We start from the raw sequence: 23,644 nt of genomic DNA, 5'->3' as shown, positions 1-23,644 counted from the left end.
AAAGAACAAGAAATTAGACGAAGACCGGAGGAGCCATGAGGACAGGATGGATGTGCAAAGACTGAAGAAGAAAAGTCATTTATGTAAGAAAAGACTGAACATATGTCCACTCCGTTAGCATAAAGAGCCGTTAGCATAAAGATCCATTAGCATAAGGAGCCGTTAGCATAAAGAGCCGTTAGCATAAAGAGCCGTTAGCATAAGGAGCCGTTAGCATAAAGATCCATTAGCATAAGGAGCCGTTAGCATAAAGAACTGTTAGCATAAAGAGCTGTTAGCATAAAGAGAGGTTAGCATAAAGAGAGGTTAGCATAAGGAGCCGTTAGCATAAGGAGCCGTTAGCATAAAGAACCGTTAGCATAAAGAACCGTTAGCATAAAGAAACTGTTAGCATAAAGAGACGTTAGCATAAAGAGAGGTTAGCATAAGGAGCCGTTAGCATAAGGAGCCGTTAGCATAAAGAACCGTTAGCATAAAGAGCCGTTAGCATAAAGAGCCATTAGCATAAAGAGCCGTTAGCATAAGGAGCCGTTAGCATAAAGAGCCGTTAGCATAAGGAGCCGTTAGCATAAAGATCCATTAGCATAAGGAGCCGTTAGCATAAAGAACTGTTAGCATAAAGAGCTGTTAGCATAAAGAGAGGTTAGCATAAGGAGCCATTAGCATAAGGAGCCGTTAGCATAAGGAGCCGCTAGCATAAGGAGCCGTTAGCATAAAGAACCGTTAGCATAAAGAACCGTTAGCATAAAGAAACTGTTAGCATAAAGAGACGTTAGCATAAAGAGAGGTTAGCATAAGGAGCCGTTAGCATAAGGAGCCGTTAGCATAAAGAACCGTTAGCATAAAGAGCCGTTAGCATAAAGAGCCATTAGCATAAAGAGCCGTTAGCATAAGGAGCCGTTAGCATAAAGAGCCGTTAGCATAAAGAGCTGTTAGCATGACAAAATTGGTAGAGCTCTCACATCCACTGACTCACAGGTTGTCGGTGCAATTTCAGCTCCCACAGATGAATCATGTCATTGTGTCCTTGGGCAAGACACTTAACCCTCCTCATCCTCAGTGTGTGTGTGTGTGTGTGTCGGGGTGTGTGTGTGTATGTGTGTGTGTGAGTAGCTGTATAAAAATAAAACCATTTACTCTTTAAATACTCCATTGTGTAGCTTATAAATACTTGTACTTTATCTCTGGTGTCGGGGATTAAACCGTCACAATGGCGGCGCTGGTTTAGTTAAATCCGCCGCAGTTTCAGACCTGGAGTTAAGACGCGACGATATGTCAAATTATTAAGATCAGGATTTTTTTTTAAACCAGATTACGCCTCAAACTTTGTGTCTTTATGTCGTACAGGAAACTTCTCAAAGTCCACACTTCACTCACCAACACGAGCTGCGTTTGGAAGTATTTGTATTTTTTTTTGCGTAGAGCTGCGTCAAGAAAACATCCGCAATACGTCGATTTTTAAAAATGAGATCGGGATTTGACGTTTATCGCGATCGTACGAACTTTTGTCAACGTTTATGTTTGTGTCAGTGAGGAGTTTGATGTTAAATCTGTAACTGGACAAAACGTCGTAGGAATGAGGACGTTTTGCCCTCGTAATGGGTGTTTTTTCGCAGCTATTAGCATCCTGGCTCGCTCTGTTGTTCTCTTTGTCTCGTTTGTTTGCTTTGGGTCTGAGGATGGCGCTATAGACGGGGGAAAGATGATGTTGTTCTGCGTAGATTAGCTCCTCTTTTCAGACAGATATAAGGCCGTTTCTGTTTTTTAGGCTGTGTCCTCAGACCCAAAGCAAACAAGGGAAACAAAGAACAATACAGCGAGCCAGGACGCTAATAGACGTGAAAAAACACCCATTAAGAGGGAAACTGGAAGCAGCTTTTGTTTACAGTTTGTCTCGTTAGCTCCGCCCTTCAGATAGATATGAGGCCGTTTCTGTTTTCAGGCTGTGCCCTCAGACCCAAAGCGAACAACAGAGACAAAGAGAACAACAGAGTGAGCCAGGATGCTAATAAAACGTGCGTTAAGAGGGCCTACGCGCAGAAACTCTTCACTCGTACAGCTTTTTGTCCAGTTACAGATCAGACGTGGGCGACACAGACACTTAAGTCCAAAATGAACTTAAAAAAACAGACAAAAGGATGAATGTGAAAAGACGTAAAATAAATAAAATGAAAGAAACAACTCACATGGAGCTCCCAACTGACTGGTGTCTTTTGGCTCTGAGGACTTCTGATATAAGGAACCTTGAAGAGAGAGAGGGATGGTGCAGTGGAGGGAGACAGGAGAGAGATGATCAAAATCAAATTTAAGGCAACAGAAAAACAAAGTGAACAAATGAGGCCGCTCCGGAGTCGTGGGCAGAGCGATGACACGCGCGGGTGATATTTCTTGATTTGGCTCTTCGTTTGAGATCTGAGTATCGAGTATGGAGACGGATGACGGGGGAAGGAGACGTGGCGCTTCAGCGGGAGAGTGGCGTGATCCATCAACTGGGTCACTGCCGCCGCCGCCGCTGCGAGGAGACGGTGGCTGCGATGGACAAACTAGAAAAATGTGTGCGCTAAACAAGTCACTATAACCTTGGATCTGTCACGAGGAGAGAACACGGAGACGATGGATATGTCGTTTATGACCTACGGGACAAAGCAGGAAGTAGGACGTGTAAACAAACGGTTTGGACGTGCGGTGGTACTAGCATAGACTGTTTATATAAGTGGACGTAGCTAACCTGCTAGCATAGACTGTTTATATAAGTGGACATAGCTAACCTGCTAGCATAGACTGTTTATATAAATGGACGTGGCTAACCTGCTAGCATAGACTGTTTATATAAGTGGACGTAGCTAACCTGCTAGCATAGACTGTTTATATAAGTGGACATAGCTAACCTGCTAGCATAGACTGTTTATATAAATGGACGTGGCTAACCTGCTAGCATAGACTGTTTATATAAATGGACATAGCTAACCTGCTAGCATAGACTGTTTATATAAATGGACGTGGCTAACCTGCTAGCATAGACTGTTTATATAAATGGACGTGGCTAACCTGCTAGCATAGACTGTTTATATAAATGGACGTAGCTAACCTGCTAGCATAGACTGTTTATATAAATGGACGTGGCTAACCTGCTAGCATAGACTGTTTATATAAATGGACATAGCTAACCTGCTAGCATAGACTGTTTATATAAATGGACGTGGCTAACCTGCTAGCATAGACTGTTTATATAAATGGACGTGGCTAACCTGCTAGCATAGACTGTTTATATAAATGGACGTAGCTAACCTGCTAGCATAGACTGTTTATATAAATGGACGTAGCTAACCTGCTAGCCACCGCGTTCAAATACAAAGTGATCATGGGCACAATTCACTTTACAATGGAAAAACCCTGTATTTAATTTTATTTTAATTTTATTCTGCTTTATTTTTAATCTTATTTCATTATAGTACTATCATATTATTATTATTGCATTTTATATTATTACATTTTATTATTACAATTATTATTATTATGTATTTATTTATTTTTATTTTTTATTAATTTAATTTTATCAGTATATATGCTTCTTTCTGTTTCTTTTTTTTTTCCCCTCAGATTTTCTGCTTTCATAAAACAGTGTCAAACTCTAAAGGCAAAAGTAAAACACTAAAACGACCTGGGCTTAAATATTGTGTTTTTGCTCAGGGTTCCATGTTTTTCAGTGTCATTTATAAACTGCACACATTGTTCTGCACACAACATACACTTGTGTAAGTCGTGTGTAAACGCTGAGTGTGTACATGTGCATGTGTGTATAGATAAAATATAAATTGAATTGAATCTGTCCTCTCTCTGTCTCTGCTGCTTCAGACTCATTTTGGTCTTAAACGTTCAACCCTCTACATGATCCTGGGGTTCTTTTTTTTTTTTTTTTTTTTTTTTTTTTTAGCTATTTTAAGTTTATTTATTTATTTTTTTATTTATTTTGAGTTCGGTTTTTTTTGTGTTATTTTGAGTTTTTTTTAATTGTTATTTAATTTTGTATTTTTTTTCTTAATTTTTTGGTTATTTTATTTTTTAGTTACTTTGAGTTATTTATTTATTTATTTTTGAGTTTTTTTTTATTGTTATTTAATTTTTAAAAAATTTTTTTTTAGTTTATTTTCTAAATTTTTTTGTGTGCTTTTTTAGTTACTTTAAGTTTGTTTTTTTGTTTTTTTTGAGTAGTTTTTTTGTTATTTTGAATTTACTTTCTGTTTTTTGTTTTTTTCCGTTAACCTTCCACAGCCTCGCTCCTGATTGGCTCTTTGCGATGAAACTCAGTCAAAATTCCAAACATGAATCTCTAAACTCGCCGCTATTACCGTTCGATGAGATCCATTCCTGACGCCACTCGCTCCACGTCCACGTCTTTACACAGTCACTTTTACGAATATTTCACTATTCAAATAAATCTACGCTTGAATAATTAAAGCGTTTATGTTTCTGGGACACGACCAACACGCTACGATGTAAAAATACACAGTAGTATTTGTAGAAGTAATAGTACTTAGAGCAGATTTAGCTCTAGAGCCTTAAATAAATCTAAAACACGTGAGATGTTTACAGCTGATGTATTGACGTGTTGTAAGACGCCGCCGTAGCTCGAGTCCCCGGCGCTACGGCACATAACACGGCGGCGCGGCGGGACATCCATAAACAACTATACAAACAATGGAGTTCTTATTGGGAGAGAAGCGACTGGCGGCAAGACAAGCCCCGGGACAGGAAATCGATGGCGTGATGGATGGAGCGCCCGTGTGCATGTAATCATCCAGGAGAGAGTCCGCCGCGGCTGAGAGGGGACTGTCAGGGTCGAGCTAACTGATGCCTACGCCGACCCGCGCTACGGAACGTCTGCTAGCGCCGACGTGGACGTGTTAGCGGCTAAAGCGAGGCCTTAACCGCACTGGGAAAACGCTCGGGAGATGTTTGAAACGAGACGGTAAAAGGTCAAAAAAACAATATTACGGAAACGCGACGGTGAAATTACAAGATTAGCCACGATCGCTAAGAACGTACGCCCACGTCGCTCCGAGAAGATTAACAATCCTCGCGTCTAAAATTAACCGCGGCGTTAATTAAAACTCGCTCCAAACTCATCGCGCGGTTGTTGTTGTGTTTTTTTTTTTGCAGTTACGCTCAAAGCTCAGCAAACATCTGGAGTTTTTCGCCGCCGCTTCTTTTTCTTTTTCCTCTTTTTACTCGCCCTTGTTGGAATCGTTGAATCGTTGGAGCGGTTCCCACCCCCTTTTTCCTCGGATCGATACGTCAAAGCGTCTGATGTCAGGGTGCGCGGGGTTACGACCGGCGCGGAGAAGAACAACAACATCAAAAAACACGACGGAGGATCCACAGAGGAGGAGACAAACATGTTTCGACCAGGTCATTCGGTCCAAAAGTACACAAAAGTACACAAAAGTACACGAAAGTAGTACTCCTCTCAGACAAATGCAGCCTCTTCAGTGTATTCTGGAAATGTCTAACCTCGTTAAGGCCGAACTCCTCGACGGGCTAAATGGAAGATACAAGCTACAAATCCAATAATAATAAGACGTTTTTCTTTTCCGTTTGGCTTTTTTTGAAATGATCCACAGTTGACGTTGAGTATTTCAGTATTTCGAGTTCTGGTTCCAGCTCAGGTTCCTTCGTAGCTGAAACGATTTAAATTCAAACGTGTGAAAATGAGATCACGGTGGACTCTTCGCTCAGACGTCCAGGTCCAAGGTGAGTTCAGATTGCACACGGCTCCTCGGTCCAATCGTATTTGCCATTACGTGAGCTTCAGATAATGTGAGCTTCAGATAATGTGAGCTTCAGATAATGGGCCGTGCTCCTAAACGTGGAGTGGAAATGGTCATTAGCGTTGACATAAGTGGCTTCACCCTCTTAGCTTCTCCAAAAAAAAAAATCAATTCCTGGAACTCTCGCACATCCATATCATCGTGCTTTATATTCCGCGCGATGCTAACGAGAGCTAGCGTCCAAGTGCCGCGTTTACGTGAGGGTCGGACGTCTCAGCGCGGAGTCGAAGTGCTGGAAGAAACGAGGACATTTCCAGGCAAAAGAATGAACTGGATGTCATTTTAGAAGATGTTTTAAAGACGATATTGTCATTTTTAACGGTAAATAAAAGCCTCATGGTGTCACGCTACGTCTGATTAAATAAAACTCAACATAAAACTGCAAAAAAAGGTCAAATTTGATCATTTTTAGTATTGATTCCTTCTCAAATTCGTGCCTCGTTTCAATAATCGTCTCATTTTCAGCGACCTGTGATCTCTCAAAGATACTTTTGCTTCTTCTGGCTTTAGTTTTCTCAATTTCCAAACAAAAGAATGAACTGGATGCCATTTTAGAAGATGTTTTAAAGACGATATTGTCATTTTTAAGGGTAAATAAAAGACTTATGGTGTCACGCTACTTCTGAATAAATAAAACTCAACATAAAACTGCAGAAAAAGGTCAAATTTGATCATTTTACGTGATGTTTTTAGTATTGATTCCTGCTCAAATTCATGCCTCGTTTCAATAATCGTCTCATTTTCAGCGACCTGTGATCTCTCAAAGATACTTTTGCTTCTTCTGGCTTTAGTTTTTTATACATTCTGTGTCTAAAAGTGCGTCTGGAGTCGAAGAAATGGAAGAAACTGCTGCAAATTAGTACTAAAGTCACGATGCTAATGTTTAAAACTTGATTTCCAGGCAAAAGAATGAACTGGATGCCATTTTAGAAGATGTTTTAAAGACGATATTGTCATTTTTAACGGTAAATAAAAGCCTCATGGTGTCACGCTACGTCTGATTAAATAAAACTCAACATAAAACTGCAAAAAAAGGTCAAATTTGATCAGTTTACGTGATGTTTTTAGTGTCAATTCCTGCTCAAATTTGTACCTCGTCTTCATTTCAGCGTCTCTCAAAGATTCTTTCGCTTCTTCTGGGTTTATTTCTTATACATTTTCTATTTCTCTCCTTCCGTTCTGGCTGATTTATTATAATTACTCTATACAAACACAAAAACACATTTATTCTATGATTTTGCAGAAACGGTAAAGGTTAAAATTACAATATTCAAAGCAGAGAAACAGCAGATCTTTGTCGGGAGATTGAAGTGAAATAAGAATAAAAGAGCCGGTCGTGTGTCTGACCTCGAGCGGGACTGAAACACTGAAACACTGAAACACACTCGCCGCTCGCTCTTTAGAATAAAAACACTTAATGATTTTAATTAAACACAAAGACACGAGTCATAAGCGTCACACAAACATCTGACCACACGGAGAACGGAGTTTATGAAGACTCAGGGTCAGAAACGACTCAAACGACTCGAGGAACGAAACGACTCAAGAAACAGCCTGAACTTAAACATCTTCAGTACAAATAGATTTTTATAAAAACATAATATTATATTTTTATATGTGAATTTGTCTGAGAATCTTTAAGTGCGTGAAAAGTGTAAATGTGGGAAAGTGTGAAATGTGATTAAAAATTCATCAGAATCATAAGGTAAAAGAGGAAGAAACGAGGACTGAACCAGGACTGAACCGGGACTAAACCGGGTCTAAACCAGGACTAAACCAGGACTGAACCAGGACTGAACCAGGACTAAACGAGGACTGAACCAGGACTAAACGAGGACTGAACCAGGACTAAACGAGGACTGAACCAGGACTGAACCAGGACTGAACCAGGACTAAACGAGGACTGAACCGGGACTGAACCGGGTCTAAACCAGGACTAAACCAGGACTGAACCAGGACTGAACCAGGACTAAACGAGGACTGAACCAGGACTAAACGAGGACTGAACCAGGACTAAACGAGGACTGAACCAGGACTGAACCAGGACTGAACCAGGACTAAACGAGGACTGAACCGGGACTGAACCGGGACTAAACGAGGACTAAACCAGGACTGAACCAGGACTAAACGAGGACTGAACCAGGACTAAACCGGGACTAAACCAGGACTAAACCAGGACTAAACCGGGACTAAACCAGGACTAAACGAGGACTAAACCAGGACTGAACCAGGACTAAACGAGGACTGAACCAGGACTAAACCGGGACTAAACCAGGACTAAACCAGGACTAAACCGGGACTAAACCAGGACTAAACCAGGACTGAACCAGGACTGAACCAGGACTAAACCAGGACTAAACCAGGACTAAACCGGGACTAAACCAGGAATAAACCAGGACTGAACCAGGACTAAACCCTTTGAATAACTCTGTGTATGATTGTCTTGTCCTCGTCTTTATGAGTGACGTCTTCATGTTTAATTAAGGTTAATTAAGCCGTAGTTCCCGTCCGACGGCGTCGCTCTCGTCTTGTCGGTCGGTGGCGCCGTAGACGCACAAACAGACGCACAAACGCCGGGCCCAGCTGTGTTAAACTCAGCCCGTTGTATGATTAGTGTCACTATCACCATCTGTAGTGAATCCTCGTCGTCTCCGGGGGACGCGGCGCCGACACCTCCGACGATATTTAGCACTCGAGACGTTTCATCCAGAGTTTAACACGTTTACACACACACGCCTGACGGGTTTGGATAAAGTCTCTGCAGAAATGTTTCTTCTGACGCACAACACGCACACAACTGTCCCGCACAAACACGATCTGTCTCCTGCACACGCTGGACGACGGGACCAGTTTGTCCACGATTTTTCACTTTCCACAAACTTTAATCCATTTTCTGTGCAACCCCCAAATATTTTAAACATAATTATGAAAAATAAATGTACTCGGATCATTTACCCAGACACCGAGGGGACAGAGGACAGAGAGGACAGAGTACAGAGAGGACAGAGAGGATAGAGAGGACAGAGGGGACAGAGGACAGAAGACAGGGAGGACAGGGGACAGAGGGGAAAGAGAGGACAGAGAGGGGACAGAGAGGACAGAGGGGACAGAAAGGACAGAAGACAGGGAGGACAGAGAGGACAGAGAGGATAGAGAGGACAGAGAGGACAGAGAGGACAGAGAGGACAGAGAGGACAGAGCGCAGCGTTGTCCCTGAGCAGAGCGTTAGTGCAAGCTCGTCACCTTGTGTGTGTGTGTCTGTGTGTCGGGGTGTGTGTGTGTGTGTGTACAGTGAGTGTAGTGCCTCCCTCTAGCACACGATGGGTTTATGATCTGACACACGGTGCAGAGATGACGTCACCATCTGATTCCTCTGAGTTTCTGACAAAAAGTCGATCCAGCGACTTTGACACGTCCTGATCTGAGGCATGTGGACAGTTTCATAAAAGGACATTTAATTTGGTAAAAATAAATCTGTGCGGTGTGCGGTCAGTGTGTGGCCTGTGTGCGGTCAGTGTGCGGTCTGTTTGCGGTCTGTGTGCGGTCAGTGTGCGGTCTGTTTGCGGTCTGTGTGGGGTCAGTGTGCGGTCAGTGTGCGGCCTGTGTGCGGCCTGTGTACGGTCAGTGTGCGGTCCGTGTGCGGTCAGTGTGTGGCCTGTGTGCGGTCAGTGTGTGGCCTGTGTGCGGTCAGTGTGTGGCCTGTGTGCGGTCAGTGTGTGGTCAGTGTGCGGTCAGTGCGCGGTCCGTGTGCGGTCAGTGTGCGGTCCGTGTGTGGTCAGTGTGCGGTCCGTGTGCGGTCAGTGTGTGGCCTGTGTGCGGTCAGTGTGTGGCCTGTGTGCGGTCCGTGTGCGGTCAGTGTGTGGCCTGTGTGCGGTCAGTGTGTGGCCTGTGTGCGGTCCGTGTGCGGTCAGTGTGTGGCCTGTGTGCGGTCAGTGTGTGGTCAGTGTGTGGTCAGTGTGCGGTCAGTGCGCGGTCCGTGTGCGGTCAGTGTGTGGTCAGTGTGCGGTCAGTGTGTAACATCGAGTGCAGAACCAGGGAAAATGTTAATAAAATATGTAATTATAGGATTAGCGCTGAAACGCCCACATCGCTCTGAGATAATTAACAATCCTCGTGTCTAAAATTAACTCCAGGATTAATGAAAGTGAAAGTGCACGTCTGCGCCGGTGTGATCCCTCAGCCGAGTCGTCCCGGTCTGATCCAGAGTAAAAGACAAAAGTTAAATCTGTAACTGGACAAAACGTCTCAGAGTGAAGACGTTTGTCCGCTTGGTTCTGGTCAAACTTCTGCTGGACGCTGCCTGAAGCGAGAAGCTAACAACACTGAACCTGTAAACCGTTTTTGTTTACAGTTTATGTACGTAGACCGTCTTAATCAGTGTTTTTTCACATCTATTAGCATCCTGGCTCACTTTGTTGTTCTCTTTGTTGCCTTTGTTTGCTTTGGGTCTGAGGATGGCGCTATAGATGGGGGAAAGATGATGTTGTTCATTGTAGATTAGCTCCTATTTTTAGACAGATATGAGGCTGTTTCTGTTTTTTAGGCTGTATCCTCAGACCCAAAGCAAACAAGGGAAACAAAGAGAACAACAGAGTGAGTAAGTACGCTAAAAAGTGTGAAAAAACACCCATTAAGAGGGGCTACGTACAGAAACTGTAAATAAAAGCAGTTTCAGTGTAGTTAGCGCCTCCTTCAGACAGATATAAGGCCGTGTCCAGCAGGAATCTGACCACAACTGAAGAAGAAACTGCAAAACGTCTTCACTCCTACGACGTTTTGTCCAGTTGTAGTGAGTGACTTTTGGGTTTTTACTGTGTACTTTCATGAGATTTTTCTCTGCGTAAACCAGCGAGACAGTTTCATCACGCATCTTCAAGTTTTCTTTTTGTACGTCGGTCTTATTTAGCCCCGCCCATTTTTGTGTAAACGTCTTTGTAGCGGCGCTTTCGGTAAAGTGGAAGCCCTTTCAGCGGTTGAGTCGTTTCGTGGAGAATTTGGGAAAGTTTCTGCACTAAAATGTGACATGAAGTCGGTTGGTTTGAGTCAAATGTTCAATGTTTACGTGACAACACTGCCCCCTTTGTCTGGGAGGCGTTATTACAGCTCTGTGGTCTTCGTAGAACCTATTTGCTTTGTATTTATTTGTAAAGTCAGAACCGGCGGAGGAAATCAGATGGTGCGCTCGTTGGCGATGAAGGGGGAGGGGCACAGGCGTAGGGTCAGATACTCACTCTGCATACACAGCCCATCCGTGCAGTTCTTGGACTGGAGCACCATTCCCTCACAGTCTTTCCCCCCGTTTTTGGGCGCCGGGGCGTTGCACTCCCTCCGTCTCCAGTGGGTGCACTCTGTCCCACACGTGGACCACTTACTCCAATCTGTCCACAGGCCATCCACTACCACACAACAACAGACAGCATAGATGGACACGGTGAACAGGTGGACGTGAGGCGAGGGGGCGGGGATGTGCGGGGACACGTGCAAACGCGACGTTGCATCGTGTCGGACGACGCATCAGGCATAAAGATGAGCGGCACCGACAGGCGGAGTGAGACACGCACACGTTTGGGATCAGGACACACGGGGACATGAGGTTTGGACGGAGTAAACGGTAAACGGAGACGGCGGGTCCAGCACGACGACGACGGGCGGGACGTTTACGGTCTGCAGGATTTTTGTTTTTCATGGGAACAGGAAGAAAAGATGGTTCAATTAAACAGACGAGCAAATAATCCAACGCCAAAGTGTCGAGATTCATTTATAAATCGTGTTTTTTTTTACAATTAGAAATCACAGTGTTATCAAATCTTTAAGAAATTAGAATTCTGAATCAAAATTAGAAATTCGTTTTGTGTTTTTTCAAGCGTTTTGAACTGATATTTTGCATCTAATTAACTTCAAATCTTTTTTCATTCAGAAACTGTGATTTGATTTCATGAAACTGGTCAAATTCGAGAAAAACAAAAGGATAATACATAAAAAATCGTAAAACTAGAACAGGAGACTAGGGCCGTGTGTCAGTTTGACGGTTGCACACTTTGAAGTACACTTTGAAGTACACTTTGAAGTACACTTTGAAGTACACTTTGAAGTACTGTTCGAAGTACCCGGCCTCCTCCAGCGTGGCCTCCGTCGACCGCAAAGGCCGCGCTGAAATGGGACAGACCTACGCCGTCAACCGCTGTCTGTGCGTTTTTACAGTACATCGCTTACGTTACGTCGTCTAGCAACCGTGACGGCCGCTGACTAATGAGCTAAACGTGTAAAACGGACACGGAAATAATCATAGTTTTACTTTTAATTCTTTATTATTTCACTGAAGTGTCGTCGTCGCAGCCGTTTACTTCCGTTTAGACTGAATCAAATAGCGAGTATTACGTAACTTTAAGAAAATATACCGTGTTTTTTTCGTAGAAGAAGTGACGCAAAGTCTCGGCTCCGGTGCTTCGTTCACGGAAACACTGGAAACGCGGGGCACATTCGTCGTCCGCATTCGTAAGTGTCGTTCAAATGCAGCCGACGAAGCGTGAAACCGTCCGATATCGACACACGGCCCATGACGTCCAAAATCGACCCGGTCACTACGGGGTCATCGTCTAATCGCGCGGTGCTGGACACGCTGAATCCGAGCCGCGTTTACTCCACGGACGTCACCACACGTCACGCTCTCACTCCCGACACTAGACAGTCCGTCGTCGTGTTATGCCTGATGGTGATGTGCGTTAGACAAAAAAAAAACCGTCTCCATGGAAACGTCTTACCTGGACACAGCGGGTTGCACGCCAGCTTCTGAATGCCCTGTCCCTCGCAGATGGCCCCTCCGTTGAGCGGCGCCGGGTTGGTGCAGCTCCGCGTGCGTTTCTGGTAGCCGCGTCCACACTTGCTGTTACACACTGACCACTCCGTCCACGTGGACCAGCCGCCGTTCACTGCAAACGACGCACGCACTTATTACTATGATTTTCTCTGGAGAATGCGGCTGATTAAAAAACGGCGGCGAAATCAGGGGCTTATTGTGAACGGTGAAAATGAAGGACATTATGAAACAGCCCTCAGACTCAAAAGAAACTGATTAGAAAAACATAAAACATTGCATACACATTAATAGAGCTGGTGATTTGGCAAAAAAAAAGACATTTTTTCACTTCAAATTGATCAAACTCGATTTTCAGTTCGATTTAGTGGTTTTGTCTGAAAATAAAATAAATATAAGTTTAGTTCATGTTCAAGACAAAAACAAGGGACGTTTTTTAAATAAACCTCAACTTAAGGCGGGAAACTGCACGAATATTTATTTTAATATCGCTCTGACTGTAATTAGGGATGTTCGATACCTGGTGCCAGTGCTCGTCAAGGGGCGGTCGATACCAAGAGCCGATACCAAGAGCCGATACCGTTTAATGTGCGATTTCTTTCTTATTCACTGTCTTTAAAAAAAATAAATACATCCTGCTCCAGAGACACTCAACACTGAAAATAAATCACTAAAAGAGGGAATTTACCTGAATATTTACCTGTATGGGGTATTACTCCTCCATCTACACCTCCATCTACTCCTCCATCTACTCCTCCATCTACACCTCCATCTACACCTCCATCTACTCCTCCATCTACTCCTCCATCTACACCTCCATCTACTGCTCCATCTACTCCTCCATCTACTCCTCCATCTACTCCTCCATCTACACCTCCATCTACTCCTCCATCTACTCCTCCATCTACACCTCCATCTACTCCTCCATCTACACCTCCATCTACTCCTCCATCTACACCTCTCTAATCGTTCAAATCGTCTTTTTCTCGATCCGCAGCAGTTTGTCGCCTCCTGTTTCTCTCGTCTAAAGTATTGAACCACAAACCGCTCCGTTCGCTCTTCCTCTTCATCAGCGTCACACCGTTTGTTCCGCCGCTTGTTTGTTTTCACACGCTCCATATTGTGTTGAAAACGTGTGAACTTTATGTTTTGCAAAAGCCCAGACGAAGCAAAACCCAAGGCCGACATAAACGGACGGCGGCTTCAAAGAGCAGGACACGAGCGAATACGACCCGTTTACGCCACGACGCCGCTGGTTTGCATCAACGTACACCTCAGCACGCCACCATCTCCTCCACGAAGTATCAGCTTTATTTTGGTCTATAGTCCCTTAGCCAATCAGGACGCAGGACACGATGGTCAACAGTCCAACAGCCAATCAGGACGCACGACACGATGGTCTACAGTCCAACAGCCAATCAGGACGCAGAAGGGAATCGACAATAAACAATAATATCGTTTATCGTGACAAAAAGGGTCGACAATATTCGTTCGTGGGACTTTTTGTATAACATATTTTCACGATTTTTGTGACTTAAACTCAGATGTGATTTATATGTTTTTTTTTTTCTTCATTATTGTGCATTTTTTGGCCGACTTTTTGCGACTTATACTCCAGAAAACACGTTAATCACAATAATCGCCAACAAAGATAATCACCGCAAAAAAACGACTTATCCACAGGGGAGTCGACAGGGGGGACAAAGGGGTCTGTTGTCCCGGGGTTTAGGGGGCCCAGAATTTGACTCTCTTACTATTAATTTGTATTAGGGGGCCCCATGTGTGACTTCTTGCCCCGGGGCCCCCAAATTTCTGTTGACGGCCCTGCGCATCCAGAAAATTCTCCTCTAGATTGTAGTTTTTTTTCACTGATGATAAAGTACAAGACTAGAACAGTTATTCATAATATTAAAATGATAATTATTCATATCTAGAGCATTTTAAACTGATATAAATGTGATTTAATCGTTAAACACAGTTATTTTGAACATTAACTGCAGTTTTTTTGGACATTTACCGTGTTTATTTTTCTTGTAAATCTCTATATTTGAATGAAACGTGCATTTTTTTGGGGCTAAACTGTAATTCCAGACTCCAGCTGCAGAAAGGAATCACACAACCAACGCTGGAAGATTTGTAAATACGACAAATTCATCGGAAAAATCCTCCCGTCTCACAACAAAAGACACGACACTTTCCTTTGTGCTTAGCTCTGTAGAAGAACATGCAACGAAATCAAAAGGGTGCGAGAAAAAGACGCTCAAGTTCTTCAGAGGAACATCTTAACTCCTAAATCTAACACAGGTTAAATTATCAAAGCGAAACGATTCTTCACATGAGCGGCGTCTGTACAAAGATAAAAATGGCGCCTCGTTTCCCGTTGCCCTCGCCGTCCTCCGGAGGGGATTGAGTTTAGACTTCAGAGCTGACGTTGTGTTAGCTGAAGTTAGCGAGACGGCGGTTTGAGTCTGCGTGAATCCTCAGCAGGTGTTTCTTTAAGCGCCGTCACATCAGCGACGAAAAAAAACAAAAAAAAAGCACAAATCTTCTTCTCCACTGGCACAACAAACTGAGCGAGTGATCTCCGCCACGGGAAAGGAGCGGATCTGCGGCGCAACACGGCGACCGACTTTGAAACAAAACTCGACATTGTGATGATTACAGACGGCGGCGTGAAGTCTAAAGGTTTTTTTGGTTTTTTTTACCGTAGACGATGACGGTGGCGGTGGTGCTTCGCCGCTTGGCTACGATGTTCTTGGCGACGCAGGTGTAGTTGGCCGTGTCGGAGAGCCGCGCCTGTTTGATGATGAGGTTGTGGTCGATGGTGATGTAGAAGTTTCGGTCGTCCGCCGGGTCGATCACCTCCTCGTTCTTCAACCACTCCACCTGGAAAAAAAACAAAACGCAAAAGACGACACGTTCAGAACACTTTTATACTATTTGTGTCTGTTTTTTTGTGGTGCGCCCCCTGCTGGTCTCCATGGAGATGTTACCACTTTGCAGGTACGACGTAAGACCATGTTAGAGGTCAGATCTGTGGAGAGGCAAGCCCAGTTTTAGACTCTAATCTGTTTTTTTGGGTTTGTTTTATATTTTTTGACAATTTTAACAACTGAAATTAATCAAAAATGTTACGTAATTCAGCTTTAATTTACGTATTTAATGTACGTATGCCCCGTGCTGGTCTCCATGGAGATGTTATCACTTTGAGACCATGTTAGAGGTCAGATCTGTGGAGAGGCAAGCCCAGTTTTAGAATCTAATCTGTTTTTTTTTGGGTTTGTTTTATATTTTTTGACAATTTTAACAACAGAAATTCATCAAAAAGTTACGTAATTCAGCTTTAATTTACGTATTTAATGTACGTATGCCCTGTGCTGGTCTCCATGGAGATGTTATTGCTTTGGAGAGACAACACGGGGCCATGTTACAGGTCAGATCTGTGGGGAGGGGAGCCCACTTTTAGAATCTAAGTTGATTTTTTTTTATTTATTTTGTATTTTTTGACAATTGTAACACCTGAAATTGAGCAAAAAGTTACGTAATGCAGCTTTAATTTACGTATTTAATGTACGTATGTCTCTTCGCAATTCTGCCTGCGTTATTACGGATTTATGTCGCTAACAACAGCACCCAAAAACGTAGACTGTACGTATAAATGGACATAGCTAACACGCTAGCCGCTAGTTCTGGCTCCAATTCACTTTCTATTGAAAAACTGTCGCCCGTTTCTCATCATTTAGGTCTTAAAATGTTCGTATTAACCCGCTCTACGTGATCCTGGGGTTTTTATTTCACTTTTGTGTCCGTAAATTAAAATATGACCCTTAATAAAAGACAAATCAGCTGCGTCGCTACCCGAAAAAAACCAAAATCATTAGCAAAACCTTTAGCTGTTCGCTTCCTTGCAGTTTACCATCGGATACGAGTGGATTTATAAGACAGAACTCTCTCTATTGCTACTTGTCTGTGGGTTGTACAAATGTCAATAGCATCTTTTTCTTCTCTCTTAAGAACAAGGGGGAAAAAAAGCGTCAGAAAACTCCCCCGTCTCCTCCGGCACGCTGACCTTTCCACTGCAACACAACCATTCAATTTGGGACAATATCGACGACAACTGTCCCATATAAATGCTTTATTTTGTGTTTTTCCGTTTCATTTGTTACACAATAGCTCGTATCGTCGTAAGCTCTGCAGCCAAATGTTTTTCTTCCTCTGGTTTTGGTCTGTGTGTCTAGCTTCCTGTGCTTTGTGTGACCCCACGAGGCCCCAGATAACGTCCGGGCGATAAGACACATACGGGCGCAGATAACGACGATGTTTGTAAAGCTACTTTCTCGTAAGAACTCAAGTCCGGTCCTAAAAAAGTGGGACAATAACCTGATAGGACTTCCACAGAGACAAAATAACCAGGGAACTCTTTGTCGAAGCCACCGTGAAGCTGCTCGTCGTGGTCATAGAGGCATGAAGCCGATGACGATAGAGAAACCAGACAGATAACGACGACTATTTTAGCGCGAAATAAATAAAAACAGCAGCGCGGTCAGGCCTCGACAAGCGCTCACATCTGTAATCCACTGGGAAGTCTACACAGGAGCAGGACTTTGGTCTAAACCCTCGGCTTTGTTCAAGTCGGAGCATGTCCAACGTATGAAGACATCCTCCCTGACAAACGAGAAGAGTGACGTAAACGGGGCCCGAGCGCAGACGTAGAGCAAAAACCCGCCGCGCTGTGTCTCTGTGAGGGATCGAGTTCCCTTCAGCAGATGCACAAATGCAATCTCTCGCACAAAGGGACTGTGGGAAAGACGGAGCGCCGCGGCTTTCAATACGCACGTTTCAAATTGAAATTTCTATCGCGTCAAAAACAGATCACGTTTTTTCTCTGTGGAGTAGCCGTCCACTTTGAAAATGTCAAGAGAGTCCGGGAGAAACGCCACTGTCCGGATTTAAGAGCGTGATGTTCGTACAATAAGTCGTGTTCATCAATCAATCAATCAACGTTTATTTATAGAGCACTTTACAACACTCAAGGTAAAAACAAGTTAAAATCAAACTAAAACAGTAAAATAGGAGAATAAAATAGAATAAAATACATTAATACAACAAAATATAAATAATGATGATGTGTCACAACATTACGAAGTGTTGAAAGTCTGAATAAATATGTTTTAAGCCTGGATTTAAAAAGACCAAAGTCAGTAATGGTGCAAATATCAGGTGTTCATGTCAGTTACAGACGTTTCATCGTTTTACGGTTAATATCTCTGTAATTTAAAGTCCATCCACATGAAACGAAACTTAAAAACGTGTCAACTGGACAAAAAGAGCGAAGACTGAAGAGAGGAGCTAGTTACGCCGGAGCTAACGGACCTTTACTGTACCTCATTAAACCGAGCGAACAAACAGACTATAAACAAACAGGTGTGTTAGCGTCAGCGTCGTTAGCGCCTCCTGCAGACAGATATAAGGCAGTGTCCAGCAGGAATCTGACCACAACTGAAGAAGAAACTGCAAAACGTCTTCACTCTAAAACGTTTTGTCTTGTTCTGTGGATCAAACCGACGACTTTGCATAAATAAACAAAAGAGTAATTAATTTTTCATAACACACTGGTCCCTGGTGTACAGCGAGGGTTTCGTTCAGTAAGTATCAGCTTTATTTTTTACGTTATTCTCTCTGTTTTTGTCTGTAAAACCCCTCACCACACACTTTATACACTTTTCTCACACAGGCGTTAACGTTTTCTCACATTTCTCTCTCGTTTAAACTCTCTCAAAGTTCAAACCGTCGTAGATTTTCACAAATAAGTACAGTTTTATACGACGAAACAACGTTATTTTCCTCCTTGAAGACTCATTTACTCCGTGATGGCGCCCCCTACAGCCGTGGAGCTTCTACCTTCCAAGTCCAACTTTTTCCACGGTGGTCAGCGTCTTCCTCGACCATTTGGGACCTTTGTCGGTGCAGAACGTTTCATCGACATTGTGGGTTTTGTCGGGGAGAAAACAAATTGCAAACGTACAGCACTTCAGAGTCACACAATGGTCTGCAGTCCCTTAGCCAATCACAGCTTCAGAAATTGGTGCCATTATTTAATCCCAAAGATGCGATTGTCATCGACTGAAGCGACTTTACTCCAGACGGTTAGCACAAGTTGAACTTTTGGATATTTGGCGTTTTCCGGCCCTTCATCTGAAACTTTAACATCGTCAAGATCTAGAACGTCAACGCGACAAATCAGAGCCCGACTTGGAGAAGACGAGTGACTGTCAATCGTGATCTGTTTTACGCCGATCTGATTCATTATGACAAGAAGAAGAAAACCACACAGTACGAAACAGCAGCATCATCGAGTCCTCGCCGTCGACGCTGTTCTGGCACAAGAACCTGCCGCGAAAACCCTCTCCCGCCGTAGACTGACCCTGCACATGTTCAAACTATACGACCTGCTTACACGATGCTTTTCATCCATTTGTAAACTCAAAAATCTCACAAAAATGTAGCTTACTGTGCAGAGCGAGCAGAGAAAAGTGCCAGCAGCCAATAGTGCATTTTTACAAGAAAACGCTGCTTCTTCGGCGTGCAACTTCTGTGCTGAGTATAATCATAATTTCTCAGGATTTTAGCAGCAGAATAAATAAAAATCTATCACCGAACAACACAATGCGGAAAGAAAAGGCTCGGAAACTGCCTCTGATGAGTGAAGCAAAAAGATGGTTACTTAAATTTGCAACAATCACCACGGCTTCCTTTTTGCATGTGCTGCGTTCAGATGTCAAGAGCACTTCTAAAACGAGAAGGTAATTAAAAATTGAACAAAAGAGCGAGCGTTAGCGGCGGTTCACAGATGGAGAGGAGGGAGAGCGACGCTGCGGCGAGCGAGGGAACGCGGGAGGAACTCGGATCTCTCCAAAGTGAGCAACAGTTCCACTCTTACTCGTTTAGTTTCGCGTGTATAAGTAGGCCTCATAATAAAAACAGGCGCGCTGACATCAATCCGCCACCGGGAGACGCCACTCTGACGTCTGTCTCACCCCGGCTGACCCGCGACGACACGCAAACACCTTCTGAAGTTGAATTATTGACATGATGAAGAGGGAGCTAGCGCGCGCGGTCATAATGGAGTAAATAGAGCCCCACACGCGCGTCTCGTTAGCGCCTGATTGGCGGCGCCGCATCCGCGCAGCTAATTGGCACGCTCCTTGTCATTAACGCGGGGGAAATTGCCACATGTCAGCTGTCATAAAGACGAGGGAGCGGTCCGGACGGAGGGGAGAGGAGGCGCGCGGCGTGAGGAAAGGGAAACGCTAACACCGGTCAAGTCGAAACAAATACGTGGAGGAACGAAGCGAGGTCCAAAAATGATCCAAAATGGAGTTTCTGGACGGTTCTAATGCCGTTTTAACGGGTCCAGCACTTATGGCCGGTGCAAATGATTATAGTTGGGGATGTCAAACAGAGAACCGTGCGGGAGGCAGAAAATCTATAATATTGACTTTGGTAAAACTTGGTGGTAACGTGAAAATGTTCTGCCGGCGCTGACAGGCTGTGACCTTCTGCACGAGCCCCAGAAGAAAAAGTGCTCAGTGCAACGCCGCCGAGAAACGGGGAAAAACATTAGAATAAAAACGCATATTAATGTTTCGGGATTAAAAGAGCCGCGTTATGTAAGACTCAGGAGAAACTCACATATCTGTATTTCCTGCGGTCGCTTGTTCCCGAGTTGGTGAAGTGATTTGGCGATGGATTCGTCCAGATGGAACATAAGAGTGACCCCTGTGTGGGCAGAGTGGTACAGCCCGCCGTTTCTGCTCGCCGCTAATTAGACCAATATACTGAGCGTACTGTATACATTCCTCTCACTTATTGGGAACCCATGCACAGCGAAACCATTCATTACTCATCGCTGTAGTGTCAGAAATAGAGCAGGCAGCAGTGTGGGGGTGGAACAGGGTGTGAAAAAGGAGGAACAGCCAAGAAAAAATAAAAACACGTACGACGCCTCTACAGAGAAGTCATTATCTGAACGCCGCATCTCCGCATGAAGCCGAACCATCTATCCGGGCTAATTTATGCCTTTCTTCGGTTTCGAACGCACATCGGCTCCCGGGGCTGAACGACACACCTGCAGGAAACGGCGCCAAAGGTTACAAACTCATTATGCAATCGTTCAACGCAGCCATATGCCGCGCGTCTGCTGCATGGCAACTATGGAAATAAGTCCTGTATAAATATTAACAAGCACAAATACAAAAGGTGTGATGTGTTAAGATGAGATAAAAAGTGCAGCTCTGTGTGAGTGGGAACGAGGCGGGAGGAGGAGGAGGAGGAGGAGGAGGGAGGAGGAGGGAGGTGGGCTTTAGCGAACAGAACACAGGACCGTTATAGCTGCTGGTGTAGGTGTCCAGGACCGGTGAGACTCCAGACTCAATCTGCAGCACAAAAAGTTGTTTTTTCACTGTATTTGTTAATTACACTGGTCCCTCGTTGTATCTCGGTTCAGGTTTTGACGTCTCGCCGTTTCACGGAATTGTCCAGTGCAATTCTACGCTCTGCAGACGACCGCAATCCATCTCCTTTAGTTTAATTCATACATAATGACGCTGCAAATTCACAGAGCGTTGATATTTTGTTCTAAATGCTGTTTTCTGTTATTGTTAAAATGTCTTAGAACTGTTATTATTTAAGTTTTACGTAAATATGTTACTGTCACTTTAAGAGCGACTGCGCGGACGAGGAAAAGAGCACACGCCTGGGAAACGGCGCATAAACATAGAGACAAATGGGTTTTCTTACCGTAGTTTTGTGTATTTTTGAGACTTGGTTTGATTATTTCTGTAAAAAAAAGGATTTTGCAAAGCTGTGAATTTAAATTTTGGAACTTTTTTTTAACATCGGAGTCGAGTGGAAGTTATTTTCTCTTCAATAAAAAGACACGACACAAAACAAACTTATATAAATGTTGGATCAATTAAACAAGAGAGAAATGTAGTGTATAAAGTGTGTGGTGAGGGGTTTTACAGACAAAAACAGAGAGAGTAATTGTACAAAATGGGGGGAGGGGGCTCGCGGGCGTCAGACACTTTCACGTAGAACTCGTCCTTGCTCAAATAGGTGCAAATATCTGCTGTTGCTCCTGAAATCGCAGTAATAGACACAGGTGAGTCTAAGTGCACTCGTGGTGTTTGTCCTGACCTCCACACGTTTGTACAAATGCACTCCTCTTATTTGCCTGGGCGTTTTACTGCGTTTTTTTTCCTGCCCTCTTGAACTAAAGAGATTACAGCAGAAACATCTGACAAGGTGACCCGACAAGTTATGGTTTGTTTTGTACTTTTGTTTTTCAGTTCAACCAGGAAGTTTGTTTGTGTCGGGACTGATCAGGAGTAAAAGACAAAAGTTAAATCTGTCAACTGGACAAAAAGTTGTAGGAGTGAAGATGTTTTGTTACAGTTTCTGCATGTAGGTCGTCATAATGAGTGTTTTTCCACATCTGTTAGCACCCTGGCTCGTTCTGTTGTTCTCTTTGTTTTATTTGTTTGCTTTGGGTCTGAGGATGGAGTTATAGACGGGGGACAGATGATGTTGTTCATTGTAGATTAGCTCTTATTTTTAGACAGATATAAGGCAGTTTCTGTTTCTTGGCTGTATCCTCAGACCCAAAGCAAACAAACAAAACAAAGAGAACAACAGAGTGAGCCAGGATGCTAATAGATGCTAATAGATGTGAAAAAAAATACCTAGGCCTACATGGAGAAACTGTAAACAAAAGCCGTTTTCATTGTAGTTCGTCCTCTCTTCAGACAGAGATGAGGCAGTTTCTGTGTTTTAGGCTGTATCCTCAGACCCAAAGCAAACAAGGGACACAAAGAGAACAATACAGCGAGCAGGGATGCCAAAAGATATGAAAAAACACTCAGAGGGCCTACATGCAGAAACTGTAAACAAACCCTAATCTGACCAGAACTGAAGAAGCAGCAAAACGTCTTCACTCTACAACTTTTTGTCCAGTTACAGATTAAACTTTTGACTTTTACTTAAACCAAAAACTAGAGCAACACTTTCAGATTAGAGTATTTGAGGATTATGCTAATTTGTTCAAATATATTGCAGGAGAAACCGTGTATTTGTGCCTTTCACAAAGTAAGAAGTAAAACTGGAGTAAGTTGAAGAATCAAAAGCGCGAGGCCCCCTGCTGTTCGGGGGAGAAACCTGCAGAATCCGATTTCCTGACTGGTGTGACGGTGGAGTGTTGTGCTGGTGCTTTTTCACTAAAGCCAGTGGACTTAATCACACCAGCGGGACGGCTGCCCCCGCAGAGCGTCAATGACTGTTCCCCGCGATCACGCGGCAGGACCTCGGCCGGCCGAGGAGATGCCTGAGCTAAAAGGCCGACGCCATGGTAACGCCGTCTGATGCTCGCCGCGCTGCTTCACCTCTGAACTCTGTTCCCAGGCCTGACACAGGAGACTCTATTAAGTGCATTCTTTCACGAGGGGAGATTTAGACCGGTTTTATAGAGCTCAGTGTGTGGAAAAAAGAACAACACACTGAACAACTACATTTACGTAAGTGCTAATAAAACGCACGATTTATTAGACGTTAGGATTACAAACTCAATTATAAGAGGCTTTGTGTAGATGTGCCTCCTGCTCGTTTCACTCTGTCTGATAAACCTTTGAATAATCCTGATTTCACTTATATTAAAATTATTATCATTTTTACCATAATTAAGCCTATTCAGCCGAGTGACTGTGCAAAAACACACAATCATTTCACTTTATAACTTTGTGTATTTTGTTTTCTTATTATGCCTCACATTTCTCAGACTCTAATAAACTCAGATCTGTCCTAAGTCGCCAAAAGAGCTGAAGTTACAGGCGACAGATCGAGTGTGTGACGACCACAGAGTGTGCGACGACCACAGAGTGTGAGACGACCACAGAGTGTGAGACGACCACAGAGTGTGAGACGACCACAGAGTGTACGACGACCACAG

At 43.7% G+C, this 23,644-nt stretch overlaps 1 protein-coding gene across 2 annotated transcripts in view; it reads right to left on the bottom strand.

The window, feature by feature from the left end:
• unc5cb (unc-5 netrin receptor Cb) overlaps positions 1–23,644 on the bottom strand; it is a 193,725-nt gene that overhangs the window by 22,879 nt on the left and 147,202 nt on the right. Inside the window, exons 5-8 of one of the 2 annotated variants that reach the window (XM_055231815.1) lie at positions 15,348–15,528; positions 12,590–12,757; positions 11,060–11,224; positions 2,187–2,243 (exon numbers count right to left, since the gene is read on the bottom strand). In XM_055231815.1, the coding sequence (XP_055087790.1) occupies positions 2,187–2,243; positions 11,060–11,224; positions 12,590–12,757; positions 15,348–15,528 (571 nt within the window). The remainder of the gene's footprint in view (positions 1–2,186; positions 2,244–11,059; positions 11,225–12,589; positions 12,758–15,347; positions 15,529–23,644) is intronic. The other variant, XM_055231816.1, reaches the window with a different exon arrangement.

This window comes from Periophthalmus magnuspinnatus, chromosome 23, assembly GCF_009829125.3.
Source record: "Periophthalmus magnuspinnatus isolate fPerMag1 chromosome 23, fPerMag1.2.pri, whole genome shotgun sequence".
NCBI classification, from domain to species: Eukaryota; Metazoa; Chordata; class Actinopteri; order Gobiiformes; family Gobiidae; genus Periophthalmus; species Periophthalmus magnuspinnatus.
Note: the sequence above shows the minus strand (reverse complement) of the source record. Positions and strands in the feature narration are given on the sequence as shown.